General features: G+C 37.0%; 1 protein-coding gene across 2 annotated transcripts in view; it reads left to right on the forward strand.

The window, feature by feature from the left end:
• Positions 1–16864, forward strand: part of LOC132699284 (uncharacterized) — a 137041-nt gene that overhangs the window by 78413 nt on the left and 41764 nt on the right. For both annotated transcript variants that reach the window (XM_060665916.1, XM_060665915.1), the window contains one exon: positions 7534–7750. In XM_060665916.1, coding sequence (XP_060521899.1) covers positions 7534–7750 — 217 coding nt within the window. The remainder of the gene's footprint in view (positions 1–7533; positions 7751–16864) is intronic.

A 16864-nucleotide genomic window follows, 5' to 3' on the forward strand; every position in this document is an offset into this window, starting at 1 on the left:
TTTTCGTTTTTTTTTAAATTTTTATTTAATTTTTGAAAATTGTGTGTAGTAGGATACTATTTACCGGGTCACTTGATCCTGGAAAAATTGTTAATGAAACTTTTCTTTACTTGTCTAATAGCAATGATCTATGAACTAATGAACTATCAAATTTTTAGGACTGGTACTGTTTTTTCAACATTTTGACACCAAAATTTTCAAAATCAGTTAAAAAATAAGCTCACAGGAAGGAAAAACTAGAAAAGTAAATTCATTTTTATAAAACAAAATATTACTTAGGTGGCTTTGCTTCTATTTATCATCATCAAGTCTGCATGATTGAAAATTCTGATGTTATCGATTTGGATTATCATGGAAAACAATAATTAGTTTATAAATGGAGAAAAAGTTTATATGTTTCTGATATACGGGGAATGCAGAAAAAACTCTCGCATTGGATGCAACCCGCTATCCGGGACATGGTCTTCCTGCACATTCTTTCTTTAAAAAGCTGGAATTGAAAATGATAAATCCACAAAATAATCGACATGATAATTTTATTACAAGTGAAGAAATGGAAATCAATGTTGTGGGATACGTCAACGTAAATCCAGCTGCGTTGCTAAAAGAAGTGGCATTAGGAGGAGAATTAAAAAAAAAACACTCCTATCATTCTTTTAAGTATAACCTCCATCCACATCTTTATGAAGCTTTGTAAGAAGACTTCGATATTGTAGTTGGCTATTAGCTAAACATGGCGAACCACGTAAATAGCACTAAAAAAAAATAAAAAATAGCACTACGGTGCTATTTGAAGAAACTAGGTGATCCTAAAAAATTAAAAATTCATTGCATTAAATTCTATTTGCCATTAGACAGGTAAAGAAACGTTTCATTGATCAGGTGACCCGCTAAATACTATACAGCCGCCTAGACACAATTTTCAAAAATTAAACAAAAAGAAGAATAAACAATGACCTCCTAAATGCAAAAATGCATAAAAAATGCTTGCGCCATTTAAAATTGGAAAGTTTCTGTCGTTTCCGCTCAAACAGGAAGTGCAACCATTGACTGACTACATATTGTCAAGTGTTCCCACTTTCTTGTGTCACCCGGTATATACAGGATTATTTAGAGTAGAGTTCTCCAAACGACATACCGTTTTTAAAACCTTTTATAATTTTGACTTCGAGTTTAAGACCCTTCTATTGTAAAGCGGAAGGAACCATTCTTTTCAGCACGTGTACCACAATCCAGAGCCGTATTTGAGATGTTAGCCTACAAGGACTGTGCCGTGCAGACTGCTGCATTTTGAGAGTAGGGAAAATTAATTAAACAGTTATATTAATTCATATTATTGTGCTTTTTATAAATCTTCCTCTATAGCTGGTTGGGTAGGTAACGATTTGTTGCGTTGATGGTTGACTACCACGAAAGCATAACAGCAGACATATTTGATCTCACCGTCAACTTTCAGCATTTATATGCACGAAATATGGTTCTGGAACGCCATTTTAGAGTTGTGAATCTATTTATCGAGGGTTACAATAAGAAACCCTAGCGAGGTATGCCTGCTGTTATATCTTCATAAAAATTTACAGAAGTTAAATACCGGATTATGTCGTAAAAACGATATATTATTGGGAGAACTATAACTGTTTCTTTAGTTCCCAAATCCTGTTAAAATCCTTCTAGTTTGCTCGATTCTGGAAAGTTGTTTTTTATTAAAAGCGTTCAAATATCGTCGACATTAGGTCGAGAGTACTTCAAAGTATTAAACTGAGACACCAACTGACACAAAGTCGTCTGTTATGGTTTGGTACGATTTTCAGGTTGACAGAGTAAAAAGAATTCGATTCGATTTATGTAAAACCCTATACCTCCATTTAGACCGTAGACTTAGATTTCAGGAGAAAACAAAAAATCTTTCTGTATTTCCTTGGCACTGGCTCAGCTAAATCATTCGTGTGTTGCCTTTGGCCCTTGTTTTGACTCATTAGAACACTGGCCTAATTTTTTTGCTATAGTGTTATGGCGTAATATTATTTATATTATTATTAATACCATTAGAATTAGAACTTATCGTAATTACGCTTACAATGTTCATTTCATCGTTCTGAAATTTAATTCGTTCACTAAAGGCCCGTACGACAGCAGTAAGTGTAATCCCGGATGTATCGTACGTGTCGCTGTAATTCGCAGCCTGAACAAGACTGATGACGGAAAGTTCGCGACCAGAATATCAACCTCGGGGTACCGTAAGCGATTCGCCGCTATTACGATATCGGGTAGGTCGTAAAATAATTTCCGTTAAAGGTTAAACCGCCGTTAAAAGCGCTCGTAAAAACGAGACACAGGTATTGCTCGGCAATACGAAATCTAATACATTTAACTTATGGGACATAAACCTTGAGAAAGGAAAACAACAGGGAATATCAACAATATCGAAATTTTCTGTCTAAATCGTCATCGTGCTGGCTCTTGTCCGAAATTGCGTTACTTACCAAAACTAACCAAAACTCGGACTGGTACGTACTAAAGGACAGCACATTATGGACGTACTCTTAAAGGTTTTGGTAATTATAAAATTTTGTATGGTTATTACAAATGCTCTACGAGATTAAACAGCTAAATTATCGCATACATACTGTTTTTTAGTAGGGTTTTTTGTCACTGAATTCAAAATAAATATCATCTTCTAACAAATATTCCTGGATTTCATTTTTTGAGTTGATGAGGATAGTGCCTTGCATAGCAGACGGCTGTGGTAGTTTGCGTTGTCCATGACAATGACATTGTTATTGGGCATAATTTTTAAAAGATTGTTTTGAAACCAATTTTCAAAAAGTTCAGCACTTATGATAATCCAAGCTGGAATCCTCAACATTCTTTGCAGACAACACATTATGACAATGCGTTTTCCTTAATTTGAAAGTGCTTTCGTCTGGCAGTTTTCAGTATAATTAGCCCATCCATTGGATACGGTGTCGTGCGTATCGAACTATGTTTCATAAAGGTAACTTTTGAATCTGTTGTCTTTTAATTTCTTGAAGGTAATTAAATATTCAAGGGCGTGTGTGATTCCATTACTACTCGCCTTTTGTCTATTTTGCGGTACTTAAGTCCCATTTTACAAACGGTGGCACGCCTTTCATCTTCTTCTAGCTTCTTTTTCTGTTTATCCATTTGTACGAACAACATCGCTTTGATAAAGACAATATATTTTCCTTCTTATTAGGTGCTGATCACTATTGTCTATACGGCGAGTTTGAAAATTACTACTTTTATTCCTTTTCATCAATTCTCCACTATTAATAGTGGTCGCGTTTTTGTAAGTAGACAAGTTTCTTTTAAAGCTTGTATAATAAGTGCTCTGCTGATGAAAGTTTCATATTAATTTTTCACGACCTGTTTTGCAACAAGCGTCATGACTTCGACGCGACATTTTTAACGATTATTCGACACTGCCACAAATGGTCAACACTCAAGAAATATATCAGAAAGAAAGAAATATATCTGGCCCAACCCTGCCCTGTATAAGAATAAATTTTTACCCAATAACAAGAGTAAATAACACGGTTAAAGTTTTATTGGGGAGGGTTCATCGAAAGTCAACACGATGAAGATTGAGACAGACTATACCATCAACTTCAAAGCTTATCGTGCACAATCCATGGTGATATGATGCACACTTTTTATTAAATCTAAATTTTAGAATAATATCGTCGGCCAGACTGTAAAAATGCACAAAAGTGAAGCAGAAGGGAATTAATGTAATTAATTAATAAGACAGTTGATCAAAGTGATCATCAGCCGAATAAATTTTCAAACATTTTCTATTGTCATATCCGACACATTTCATAGAGTTTGGCTACTTAGGTCTGCAATTGACGTGCGTTTACCCCTATTCCGTCGACGGAAACAATTGCGAGGGCAATAGAGCGAAAGAAAAAAAACTGGTAAAAAAAGGACCCCCATAAATTCGCGTGACAGCGGCAGGCGTGCGAGGGCTTTATTAAAAACGCAGCCGTAACACTATTAAAGGTCATAAAGCCAAATTGCTTACTTTTATTCGGCTGTTTTGCCATTCCCGCGCGGTCGAGACAAGACTCCACTTTGGGGGGAGTTTTATTCGGTTCAATTTGCTTGCCCCGGCTCGTATACGATTAGCCGCGCTCATTTCCGTGGTGTCTCGCGAAAAATTAGAAAACTCCGCCGACAATTGACGTCCGTACGGAAGCGATATTCCAGCGAAAACAATAGATATTATGGGTGGACACGGATGTCCGACAGATAGAGCGGGCACAATGTAAACTTTTGTTAACGCTTACCTACGTGTGGATGAATCGTGTTCACGTACCGAATGTAGTTTACGTTTTTAATTTCGCTTTAATTCCGCTACAATCGAGCGTCAGTTGCAGGCGGACCAAGTGAGATTATATTCAATGCAATTTGCGTTGTGTTGAACGCACGACGGGATCCAGACTTTGGGTGACTTGTTTATCTAACAACGGTTGTTTAATATTCCGGTACAATCGAGATGATCATCTGCTCACAATTCGGCAGGTTACGATAGACACGGTTTTATATACCGTTTTATTTTATCTGCAATTTTAACGAATATGATCGTCGGAACACAGTTGATCACAGATCATCCTACCTTCAAATATGTTTTTCGATGCAATACATTCGAGAAAACATTTCACGTATGCGTTCATTTAAATCAATCTAAGAATTGCACGTGATTGTCCTTTTTGGTCAGTTGGCTCCTTTAATAAAATGCTCAACAACCAATCCGTCCACAAAGAAAATAGTCTGAAATGGCTAACCCGTGCTACATTAAAAGGAGAAACTCAAAGTTTAATTATAACGGCTCAAGATTAAGCTCTTAATACCAAATATTTCTCCAAAAACGTTACTGGGCAAAATAATGAATCAAAATGCAGAATATGCAAAGAACAGGATGAAACAATTCATCATATCTCGGCATGCCCGGTCTTAGCAAAGAGAGAATACATTGAGAGACATGATAGGGCAGCTAAATCGGTCCGTTACAAAATCTCCAAAAAATATGGGATGGATGTAACCAGAACGTGGTACCAGCACGAACTAGTCCGGGTAACGCAAAAAGAACATCTTAAATATTTACATTGAAAACTGAATACGAAGTTATAATAAAAGAATAGAAAGTTATTAAAGATAAAAATAAAAAGAATAACATTGAAAATAAAATTATTTGAGAAGTTAGCAATTTCAACCCGAAATATTTTTTAAAGAATTGAATTGAATGTGATTTTACTAGGTCCGAGGACTGAACTTTGGGGTACACCTAATGACACAGGAAGAAATTTAGAACTTACGTTGTCGAGGGCAACTTTCTGATATCTGTTAGCTAAGTAGTTTTTAAATAATCGAGTCGTAATATCATCTCAATCTGGCGCCCATAGGTTTATGGTCAAACGGATCAAAGGCTTTAGAGTAATAAAAGTATAATAGAATAATCGCAGTTTCCTCCTACCCTAAACTAGAATTGGTTCCTTCTTCGACTGAACAACTTACCTCTCTTTTCATTTTCATAAAGATATCAGCGGCTGAAATTGCAACTTTTCCTTATCGTAAATATTTGTGACAGTATTGCAGCAGCAATTAATAGCGTGATTTATGCTTCAGTCGCAAAATTGTTTCCCTCTTTGCAGTAAACAAGTAGTTGGAGTGTTAAATAAAGCCAAAGCATCGTCACAAACGATCCTAGTGTATTGTATCGTACTGTAGCAAATACCCTCGTGCCCATTTTAAAATAGATCTAAACTTATTTATAGCGTTAGAACTTTGCTTTATTGTTCGGCGTATTGTGTCGAATTTCAATAACTTCGGCCACGGCGAGTTATAGTATAAATAATAGTCGTGACGCGGTTCTGAGGTTTTGTCCTCGAGTTGTTTTTACAATATGTATGTGCATCGATCGCGGTTTCAATCTGACGCACCCATTCAAATAGCGTGTTTGTCCTGTGACGGCGTGAACATGACATCAGCGAAATGCCAAGAAAAACCTTTCGTTTCCTGCTTCGATCGCTTTATTTATTAATACTAATTGATATCGATGTTGCGGCCCACGCAAAGAGTGTCGACGATAAATAAATTGTATAAACAATCGGGGAGGATATGATGCACAAATTATTATCCGTTTCTTTTTCATATTAATCTTTAGTAGCCAATGTTTTTCGTATCTACCTTCTTTGCTCTCCTGGTCAATATTGACTCATGATTAGAAGAGTAGAGAGCATTAATTTTCACAACCGGACGGGATATGATGCACACCTTTTTATCAAGTGTAAAATCATCACCCCAAAAGATTTCCTGCAAATCATATAGGACAATCCTCAACGATTATGTTGCATTGTCGCGATGAAAAGGGAATGATTTACATAGACAACACTTCATTTGCTTCTTCTTCTTCGGCATTTTGCTTTACCGCCGTTTTTATCATCCACAGTTCTCTTACATTCCAGTCCCTACTCTCAGATTTCTATATTTGCGCTATAAACTACCAACAAATATGACCAATAAAACCAACCATTCATCAAAATTTATTCTTAATGTATGGGAATAAAAAGAAGTCATTAGGTGCTAAATCAGGACTATATGGTGGATGGCTCATCAAATCAACGTTTTTAATGCTCAAAAAGTTCTTTGTTTGCACTGAATTGTGTGGAATCGAATTGTTCATACAAAATTGTCTGCCTAAAGATACCTCAATGTTATGGTAAGTCACATGACGATCCTGCAAAACCAGTTTCCGCACTGCATCAATGTTTTCTTGGACGACCACGCGATAAACAGTAGTCCTAGATGGTGCTTTAACTCCAAACTAACCAAAACTAACCATCAAAATTTCTTTAATTTATCACAAAAAATACAAACAACACTCTTTCGCCAAAACCTAACTAAGTAAACCTAACCTCAAAATGTCAAACTTCCTTATAAAATGGGAATTTCTTCTCCTTTTTCAATTTTATTAAATAATACTTCCAGCTCCATTTTTATATTTCCTGGGCCAGGTGCTTTATTGTTTTTTGAATTTTTCGAGGCTTTGCTTATATCTTCTTTCGTGATTTCAGCTTCAGCTATCGTTGTTGTCGTTGTTGTCTCTAGGTTTTATTGAATATATTCCTGACGATTTGCAGTAACATCGACTAGTGTTCTTTCCGCTCATTAGGTGTAATCATTTGTACAATATTCTTGTGCTTTATGCTTCTGTTGATCTATTATAGCCACATTCATTTTGTCTTTAATTCATCGTTCCAATATATAAGTTGCTTGCCTTGAAGTTGTTGCAAGTTTTTCGCGAACGAAAATCGAAATTGAACTGAGGTGGCTCTTACTTGATGAAAATCCATTTATCAATATAAATAAGAACTAAAAGTTCAGATTTTCGCGAAATTATATATTTTGACACGACAATTGTTTCGACAACACCGTGTCTTTATCAAATGTGACATATAATTTCTTCTTGTTTATTTTGAAAATCGAAGTTTTCTCATTTTACAATTTCAGATGGAACAAAATTCCGGCTATGACGACCATCCCAGCTCGAAGAAGTGTTCGTTGGCGATATTCTGCGGAAAAACGAGTCTCTTCGTGTTGATGACGGGCTACGCTCTATTCGGCGCGGTCGTCTTCAAGTTCTTGGAAAGCGGTACCGATCACCATCCCAACGTCGATTTCCAGAAGAGCCGTGACGACTGCCTCAAGGAACTCTGGACCATTACCGGTAACTAAACGTGCGTGCTTATCGTTCGATCGGAATATTTTCCCGCCGACTGCGCCACTTCATCGGGCTTGTATTTTATTTAAAGCCGCATTTTTTATAACGTCGCTTAGCACGGAACCGAAGAATAACAATTTGTTCACTTTGGCGCGGCGTTGACCGGTTCGCCTTAACGCTGCGGAGTCACGGAAGCGCCTTTAATGCTACGTCATAACGGTTAAAATCATTCCGATAATGTTTCGGAGTTGACGGCTTGATTTCGCGAGTGGTGAGGGAGTTTGATTCGACGGTGGTAATGCGTCACTACCATATAGCTATAAGATAATATACTGGGCCTAGTGCGGTAAAAACTGATGCGCTGCAGGCGGCTATGATATTTTCGTAGAGGTGTGGATTGCCCGTGCGTCACCCACAACTAACTGAGTTGTCACATTGCCGTAATTTTTCTGAAAAAATTTACTAATTTTTATAATAACGCAAAATCAGTCTCTGAAATCCGAATATAATTGGCAATGTCTATAGACAAACAAAAACTCATTCCAGATATAAGAACGCAGAAGTAAGAAAATCACTATTAAATGGGAAACGTTTTACTAAAGCCTGAAACAAATTTTTAAATTTAACAGGAGGTATACTTAGAGAGGCTTTTCATTGAGGGAACAGTTTTCATGTCCTTTATTTTAAGATTATCCAACTTTGGTTTAAGAAATTGGTAAAAGGATCTACAGGATATTACGTAAGTATTACTATTAATTTATTTAGCAGGAACTGGTATTGGATTTTAATTATTTTTTTTATATTTTTTTGAAATGTCACATAAAATTCTATAATATGATGACTGTATGATGCTGACTGACCAAAACTAAATTTCCCAAATAATTGCGTATTTCAAAAATTTCTCTACGAAAAATCTAATTTCCAGTATTTATCGTTATTACAAATAACAACTGCATAAAGTTCAGCGACCAAAAATATATAAGCGTTTTATCGCAATCACCAACCGGCAAACGGACGCAGTTTGCGTTTTTCGTTAAAAATTTATTTAATTAGCTGGACGTTAATAACGATTGCGTTGCGTATTTCGCGAAACAACGTTCGCGCGTTTAACGCCGCATATAGATAATGCGAATTTAATAATTCATTTTATTGCCGCCGCCAGACGTCACGGATTTCGGGCAACGATGCCACGTCGTCCGAGGAAGAAAATTTTGTAATGTTGGGACAACTTTACCTTTGCTTCTTTTTTTTTATAATGCAGGGTTTTACCTAACATTTCTTTATTGCAAGTCTCTTCACACGATAATAATATATAATACACTGGCAGAAGAAAGGAACTGGAAAAAAGAAAGGAACCAAAAACATTTATTTTAGTTATTTACTGGTAAAATTACAATTTTTACAAATGTATTTGTTTAAAAAACGATTTACGATAAGTCGCACCTAGATGCCAGAGGCATCTGTACTTGTTCACAGAAACAAATATTACAGCATTAATTATTTTCATTATGTTATCCATTATTTTATGCAGTACTGGTGATATGTGTACAATAATCAGTCCTAGAAGCCAACATATAATCAATGTCAAGTAAATCTCGAAAATCCAACAAACACATCTGCATGCTTAACAATAAAAATCCTACTGTTTGTGTGTTTGTTACATACACTTGCGCATCTCTAGTTTGGTAATTTGGTGCCAAGCAATCTATAAATTTTAAAGTGATCCTTTTTATTCGTTGGTATAATTAGTTCTCTGGAGTCAACTAAACTGAGTGAATGTATACAGAATTCACATTGCGTAAGTCGATATTGTATAGTAGTTTATTAGATATAAACAGTTTTACTGAAACGTATATATACATGATAGTACACAAAAATTAAATATTTGAACACTATGAACGAAACTGACAAAGAAACAGAGATTGAAACGAGAAAGGAAAATCTAAACTATATGTAAGAATAAGTAATAAATATCTGTATTTTCTTCATTTTTTCAATTTTGTACTATATATTATAATCACTTATTAGTTTTTGGCGCAATGCATAACATTCAGATGAATTGCAAGGATTTACAAGACTGTTTTGTTTATGAAATTAGTACTTACATTTTACCCAACTTTTTTCAATGAAGTCCAAATTTTTATTCGAAAATGTTAGTTGAAGATCATCTTCATCTTTCCAAGCAGAAAATTGAGCAGACATCTTGAAACAATTTTGTATGGTCTCTTTTAAATATTTCTCTTATCGAAGTTCGTCTTCCAAAATATTTTGTCCCATAACGGTTCAACTTATCAAAAATTCGACTTAACGATGTTTGACCTATCGAAGTTTGATGATCTTTACTAAATTTACTGTTGCTTTTTAGAGTTAATATCTGTTTAATCATTTCGTCTCTGTCGCCGTGTCAAGTAGATTGACTCTTGCATACTGCGGTCCCTGACATAACTGACGCAATCGACCATATCTCTGTCATTTAATTGTTGTGAAGTGAAGAGAGTTAGCGAGTTGTTATCCGTTGTCGAGTTTAGGATATTGAGCTTTCTTTTTCAGAGAATAAAATATATTTAGTTAACCTCTGTTACCCAAGGCCGTACAAGTCGGTATATCAGAATCCCGACTCCGTCCTCGGCTAAAAGAATATCCCGAGGACGTTAATGAAAATTTATACCCGCCAGACAACAGACAGCGTCTTCGTCGGGAAAAACCTCCGACGATGACGCCGTAACAAACGACTAACGCGTCTCTTGATTAATCGTCCTGAGCAAATCTTAAAATAACAACCCGTTAGGGTTACCCCCACTACTTAGAGGTGTGACGAGCCGTATTCGAACAACTTCGGACGAATTCATAAACCGCCTTCGTTGACGGATGAGTCTTATCGTAGCAGATGTAAAGCGTGTCTCGCTTAGAACTTCGACAATGATCTTAGATCCATCAGTATATGCTTAGCAAGGTGTTGATAAAGATTGTTCATCAGCCAGTACTTTTGTATACAGGTAGTCATAATATAATAGCATCAAACCAGTAAGGCTTTTGGCGAAATACTGAAAAAATACTGATCTCACTTGGGATTCACTGTTGGATCCCTTGGTAGTTTTTTAGAAATAATAGCGGTATGTCAGATTCGTTTTAAGTTATTTCAGGTGTGCCACGGGATTCAATTCTTGGGCCCCTGACATGTCTGAGGTGGTCGAATTTTCTCAAATCCACTGCTGAAACACTCAGCTATTGCACAAACAAAGCTCAGCTAATTATGATAATGTCGAAACCAATCTTAATTTGGATCTTAAAAGCCTTTCTCGATATTGTTCAAACAGTAAATCTCTAGAAGCTACAATTAGAAAAAAAGATCTTAAATTTACAGTCTAATTTATCTAAAAGGGTTTTTTCATAGCCCTCAAAACGCTATATGCAAATAAGCATATATTAACTTTTAAAGAATGAAAAAGACCCTCTGAGTCATATATTCCTTCTAAGCTGGTATGCTCTCTTCCATTTTACTGTCCATTCTTAAAAATTCTTCATAAAAATCACGATAAGTTTATGTTTTTTGAAGGTTAGATGGTATATTAAAAAAATTATTGCGTTGAAATTTCTGGAAACTAAGTGCCTATTTCAATTTTTACTTACTTAGTTAAGATTATTACATTGAAGAATCGTTTTGTATTTTCGTATGAAATTCACAGTGCCCTAAAGGAAAAGATTGTAGATACTATTTACAAAACTTTTGGATTCCTCTTTGCCTCGGTTGTTCTTGAGTGGAACTTGCTAACGTTTCGCCAATCATGCTGTTAGCTTATTTTTTACATAGCTTCTGGATTCCTCCTGTTAAAGTTTCAGTGAAGCTCTGAAGAAACCAACAATGATCGACGCAGGGGGAATCCAGAAGTTTTGTAAGTAGTAATACAGTTGCCTGTGAAAGTTTCTTTCAAAAATTAAAATATACCCCATCATGTTTATTGTAAATTTGATCGTTGTTTTAGCTATAATAAATATATACGAACTTGAAATCTCTTAATAAACACTATCATTATTGTTATTTTATTTTTCGTCAATTGTTTTCCTGAACCTGCTCCCTGTATAGACAGAAGTCAGAAAAAAAGTCAACGTTGCGCTGCTCGCACACCGTGCAAGTGTAATTAAAACCTGCCTTTTTTTAATTTCATGCCTACCGCGTCGGTCCGCGACCTCACACTCTTAATCCGATTAATAACGGGCCCGTCGTTTTCCGACGGCCATCTTTGTGACGGCGGTAATACGCGCAAATTAACACGCCGATAAGCTTCCGGGCGCGACATGTGTGCGTAATTTAAGCGGCGGCCGCCAGGGGTCGTCTATTGTGAATCCCGGGTCGCTTAGGGGTTGTTTCTTTTGTGCGCTTCACGCTCCGACTCCATTGGAGTTAATTTTCATCGTCTCTAGCAGCCAGCAACATATCTTCCGTGTAAGTGGAACTTTACAGTCCGCGAATGGTCTAGTGGGGTCGTGAGCAGGACTGAGCCATCAATTTTCTAGGGGCGGCTAGTCAAATATCGAGCAAGGTCAGCAGGATTGAGAGAAAAAAGGTTTACTCTCTTTCATTTTACGAAAGGTGAAATAATGCGTAAAAGTCTGCAGTAGGTTTCAAATAGAATATGAATGCAGGTATCATTGGTTGACAGTAGACCATTCCAAACTACCTCAGAAAAGAGTGGCGAGTCCGGGTCTGATACCCAAATCATTCAAAGCTTGAGTGCTGGCGTTCGCTTTCTTTCATAATATTGCTAACTTCACCGTGAGAAGATGACCACCCCAACTGCAAGATGTGGAGACTCCCAAGCATTTGTGTTATCAGAAGTACTAGTACTTGCTTCAAACCAAAAAATGAAAGTCTATATTTGACACCGGACCTTAGGAACTGCAAAACTAGAATTAGAAAATGGATCACAAAACCTTGGCCTTGCACATCGAAGTATTTCTTCTTCTTCTCATAGTAGTTGGAGTTCGGAACAGTTGTGTCGAAGACTGGCCAAACTAATTTCGACAAAGCGAACATCTTCTGGCGCTCTTCTTCCATGGAGTAAGTTGCCTTTATTCTCAAGAATTGAAGCTTAAAGCGTATCACGATAATAACAATTTCGGTGAAGATTTTCATTCTCCTCTTTAATGATTTTCTTAATTCATTGTATCTTCAAGATTCTAGAGTTCAAACGCTTGAAGTTTCGACATGGTTTCCTGGTTTACGTTTCATGGTCCCATCACTGTAGCTTTTTGGTTCACCGATAGGCAAGTAAATTTAGCCCCTGCAATTCTGAGAGGAAATATTTCTTTAATTTCCAAATTGCGTCTAATAAACCTCAAAAAAAATGTTATACAAACAACTAGCAACAGATAAAACATTAAAAACATGTTAAGATGTTTAGGGGACTTTAAATGTTCTGCGTTAATACTGAGCTTAACTATAGTAAAACTGAATAACATTACAACGAAACGTACGAAAAGATAAGCAGGGAATTTCATTAAAAAAATATATCTCGTTTGTTGTTAAAGATTGTTAGAGGAACTCAAACGGGACTTGGGTGGTAACTTTTGAAACTAAGAGGTTTGCGTATGTAAAATATTATTTTTTAAATGCTCAACTTTTCTGCTGTTGAATTGTTTAAACGATTAAGAAAGAAACTTAAGGTGGTACAGAGTATATAAATCAGACCTTCCGGTTCTCTAGTAAGTGCCTACGATGGCGAAGAACTCGCCGATTTTTAGAAAATAAACGTCACCGTTTAGGGATAAATTCAGTGGCGGAGCGCGTATGCAAAAATATATTGATACCCCTTGAACACACGTAGCGGTCGTATATCGCAGGTCGGTCGCCCGTGGGAATCGTATTTGCCATTTTTCAGGGGGACATTGGGTTATTTTTCAGCTTTATCGGTTTTCGAACTCAATGCATACGAAATCGATGACGATTTAAGCGTCCGAGTGGAATACGATGCAGTTTTCCTTTGGTGCTGTTTTTAGTTCGACGGTGGAAATAGGTAAAAGCATGGACGTTTAAGGATTTTCAAGAAATCTGATAAATGGTGGGACACCACTCTCGTTGATCTTTTTTTAAATTGGTTAAGGCTTTTGATAAGCTATTATCTTGATTCGGGTTTAAAGGCCGTCGTCGATTGGAATTACTTCCTAACGTTTCGCTAGCACGAGTGGCGAGCTTCTTCAGAGGTCCTTCCATCTCCGATGTTGGACGTAGACTGACGATTTCTCCTGCGCAGGTTGTATTTATGCCGATTGGTGGTGGGCGGGGCTTGTTCCGCTTCGGTGGGTCTCGGGATATCGATCGGTACTGCTCGGGCGTTCCTAAGGATCGGGTTCCAGATTTGGTTGAGTCTAAGGGTCTCCTCCTTTCGGTTGAAATTGTGTGGGTGTTTTTGTATCTCAATGGCTTCCCTGACTAGTCTGTTGTGATAGCATTCCGTGTTCATGCGGAAAGGTCTACATCGGGACTACCAAGAGATCAATGGGAACGAGACTTAAGGAGCATAAAGCAAGCTGCAGGCTAGGACATACAGAGAAGTCTGCAGTAGCTGAACACGCACTGGGAGCGGGGAACAGAGGATACACTTTTAAGAGCTGTAAGTTACTAGCATCGGTCAACGGCTATCACAACAGACTAGTCAGGGAAGCCATTGAGATACAAAAACACCCACACAATTTCAACCGAAAGGAGGAGACCCTTAAACTCAACCAAATCTGGAACCCGATCCTTAGGAACGCCCGAGCAGTACCGATCGATATCCCGAGACCAACCGAAGCGGAACAAGCCCTGCCCACCACCAATCGGCATAAATACAACCTGCGCAGGAGAAATCGTCAGTCTACGTCCAACATCGGAGATGGAAGGACCTCTGAAGGAGCTCGCCACTCGTGCTAGCGAAACGTTAGGAAGTAATTCCAATCGACGACGGCCTTTAAACCCGAATCAAGAGAATAGCTTATCTTTTTTTAAGTTGGTTTATTAGTTTAAATTTCATTTTGCTTTAAAGAAAAGTTCGTTTTTTAATTTTTGAACATAAATTTAAAGTTTCACAATTTTCGACCTTAAAATTTTGATTTCTGGGTTGTGGATTTAAAAAAATACAACTTCTCTGTATAGCATAAGTAAACTTTAATCAACATCGATGTTGCTGCCATATGGCGCTCTTAACGGGGGATGTCAATTATTCAAAAGCGAACTGTGGCTTCCATAGGAGAATTTTAAGAATATTTTTATGAGAACACTTAAATTTGCAACTAATACTAATATTACTGCATCTTAAACAGGCGAGTCTAATGGCACTTAGCTCTTAAAAAAATTGAGCTGATGACATTTAAGTGTTAATCAATTTAATTTGTTTGGCCTACACATTTTTATATCTTATATATGTGATAAATATTTCTTTTAAAACTGTTAAATTTACTAATAAATACATCTTCCGAATGATTCAGATTGGGAAAGTTAACGATTAGTGTTTCCGTCACTGCTACCCGTTCCTCCCTCCATAGTAATATTATCTTATGTGTCTCTGATTAGACCACTCCTCGGTATAGCTCGTTAGACCTTCACATTGTTACAACACGTGCGGTATCGTCTCTTCCTTGGCACAATCTGGATTCAATGTTTTCTTCCATTCCCATTAGATTAGACTTCTTTTAAGCGGGCAATGGCCCTTCAGGTAGATTTGTAGCTTACCAAGTCTGTTGAAAATGGGCGTTTAGGTTTCCCAGGACGTTCGGTCTTTACCCTGTTGTGCGTGCATAGCATTACAACCTTTTCACTTTATTTACATTTCTTTTAGAAACCAGTCATCAGATCAAAAAAACAACAACAATAACACCTAATATACGATTAGGCATTGATCTTATCAAGTTCGTATTGTTTATTGTGAAATGTTAAACCACTTTTCCTCCACTGCAATAATAAATTCTGGGATAGAGGTTGGGGTACGAATTCAAACTCGAATTATTCGTTTTAGCTTATCCGATAAACGTTCGATTAGATTGAGGTCGGGACTGCATGCTGACTTCTTCAATGTAATGTCACACAATTCTCGTAATGTGCCGTCTGGTACTATCACGCATATAAACGAATTCTTCTCCAATGTAGTCGACTTAAAGAATCACAGAAGCCGCTAAAATCTCCTCGATGTACCTAGTATAATTTACACATCCTCTGCCTTAACCATAGATAGACCTACAGATGAAAACAGAATCCATAGAAATTGCACTCCATAAGCACATCTGCATTCTGCTGGTCTTCTCATCTGAAAACATAACAGAACCCCATTGTTCCCATGTCCAATTCAGATTTTGGACCAATTACGGGTGTTCTTCACGGATATGTAGTTGCACTTGAACCGCATTAAGATGACGAATTCCTATTATTCCAGGTCGCCTATCAAAGGATCCAGTCTCTTTATAACTTTAACACACTTTTCGAACTGCTGCGCGTGTCAAATTCAGGTTGGTTAAGACCGTATTTGAAGCAATAATTTGAGCAGCTTTTTGCGGTGTAGTATACATCAAACAAATAAACTTAAACACTAACCAAATTATTAAAAACGTTTGATGCTCTCGTTATACTCATATAACCAAATTTAAGTTAAAGTTAAAGTCGAATGTTTGCACTGGACCGATTTCTATGCAAGTATCGATTTTAGATGTTACAACTTTGTTTCTGTAGTACGTTATGTATTAGAGTTACTAAAGATAATACATATTTCACATGTATTATGAACTAAACATTTTTTTAAATGTACAGTATTTACAGTCTTCTGACGATAAGAAGAAATGCAGTAAGTTTAAACTGTGATCACAAACAGATCGACCAGAAATAAAAAGCACGGTGTACGGATTTCACTTCTCAACAGCAGCGGCAGCGGCGCGGGGAAGGAGGCAGGAACTTGCAGGCGTGGCTTCGAGTGAGGCACATATATTCTAAAAACTTTGGGTGTGTAGGACAGTATGGAGGATGTGAAATTCTGTTACTATCTACTATACCACCCAATCAAATAGACTATATCCGGTTGTGGTTAAGCCGTGGGTGACGTTAAATTAAACCTGTCTTTGACGACAGCGATGGAAAAAAAGCGCAGTTAAAAACTG

This window comes from Cylas formicarius, unplaced genomic scaffold (assembly GCF_029955315.1).
Source record: "Cylas formicarius isolate icCylForm1 unplaced genomic scaffold, icCylForm1.1 PGA_scaffold_3__17_contigs__length_32017465, whole genome shotgun sequence".
In the NCBI taxonomy this organism is placed as follows: Eukaryota; Metazoa; Arthropoda; class Insecta; order Coleoptera; family Brentidae; genus Cylas; species Cylas formicarius.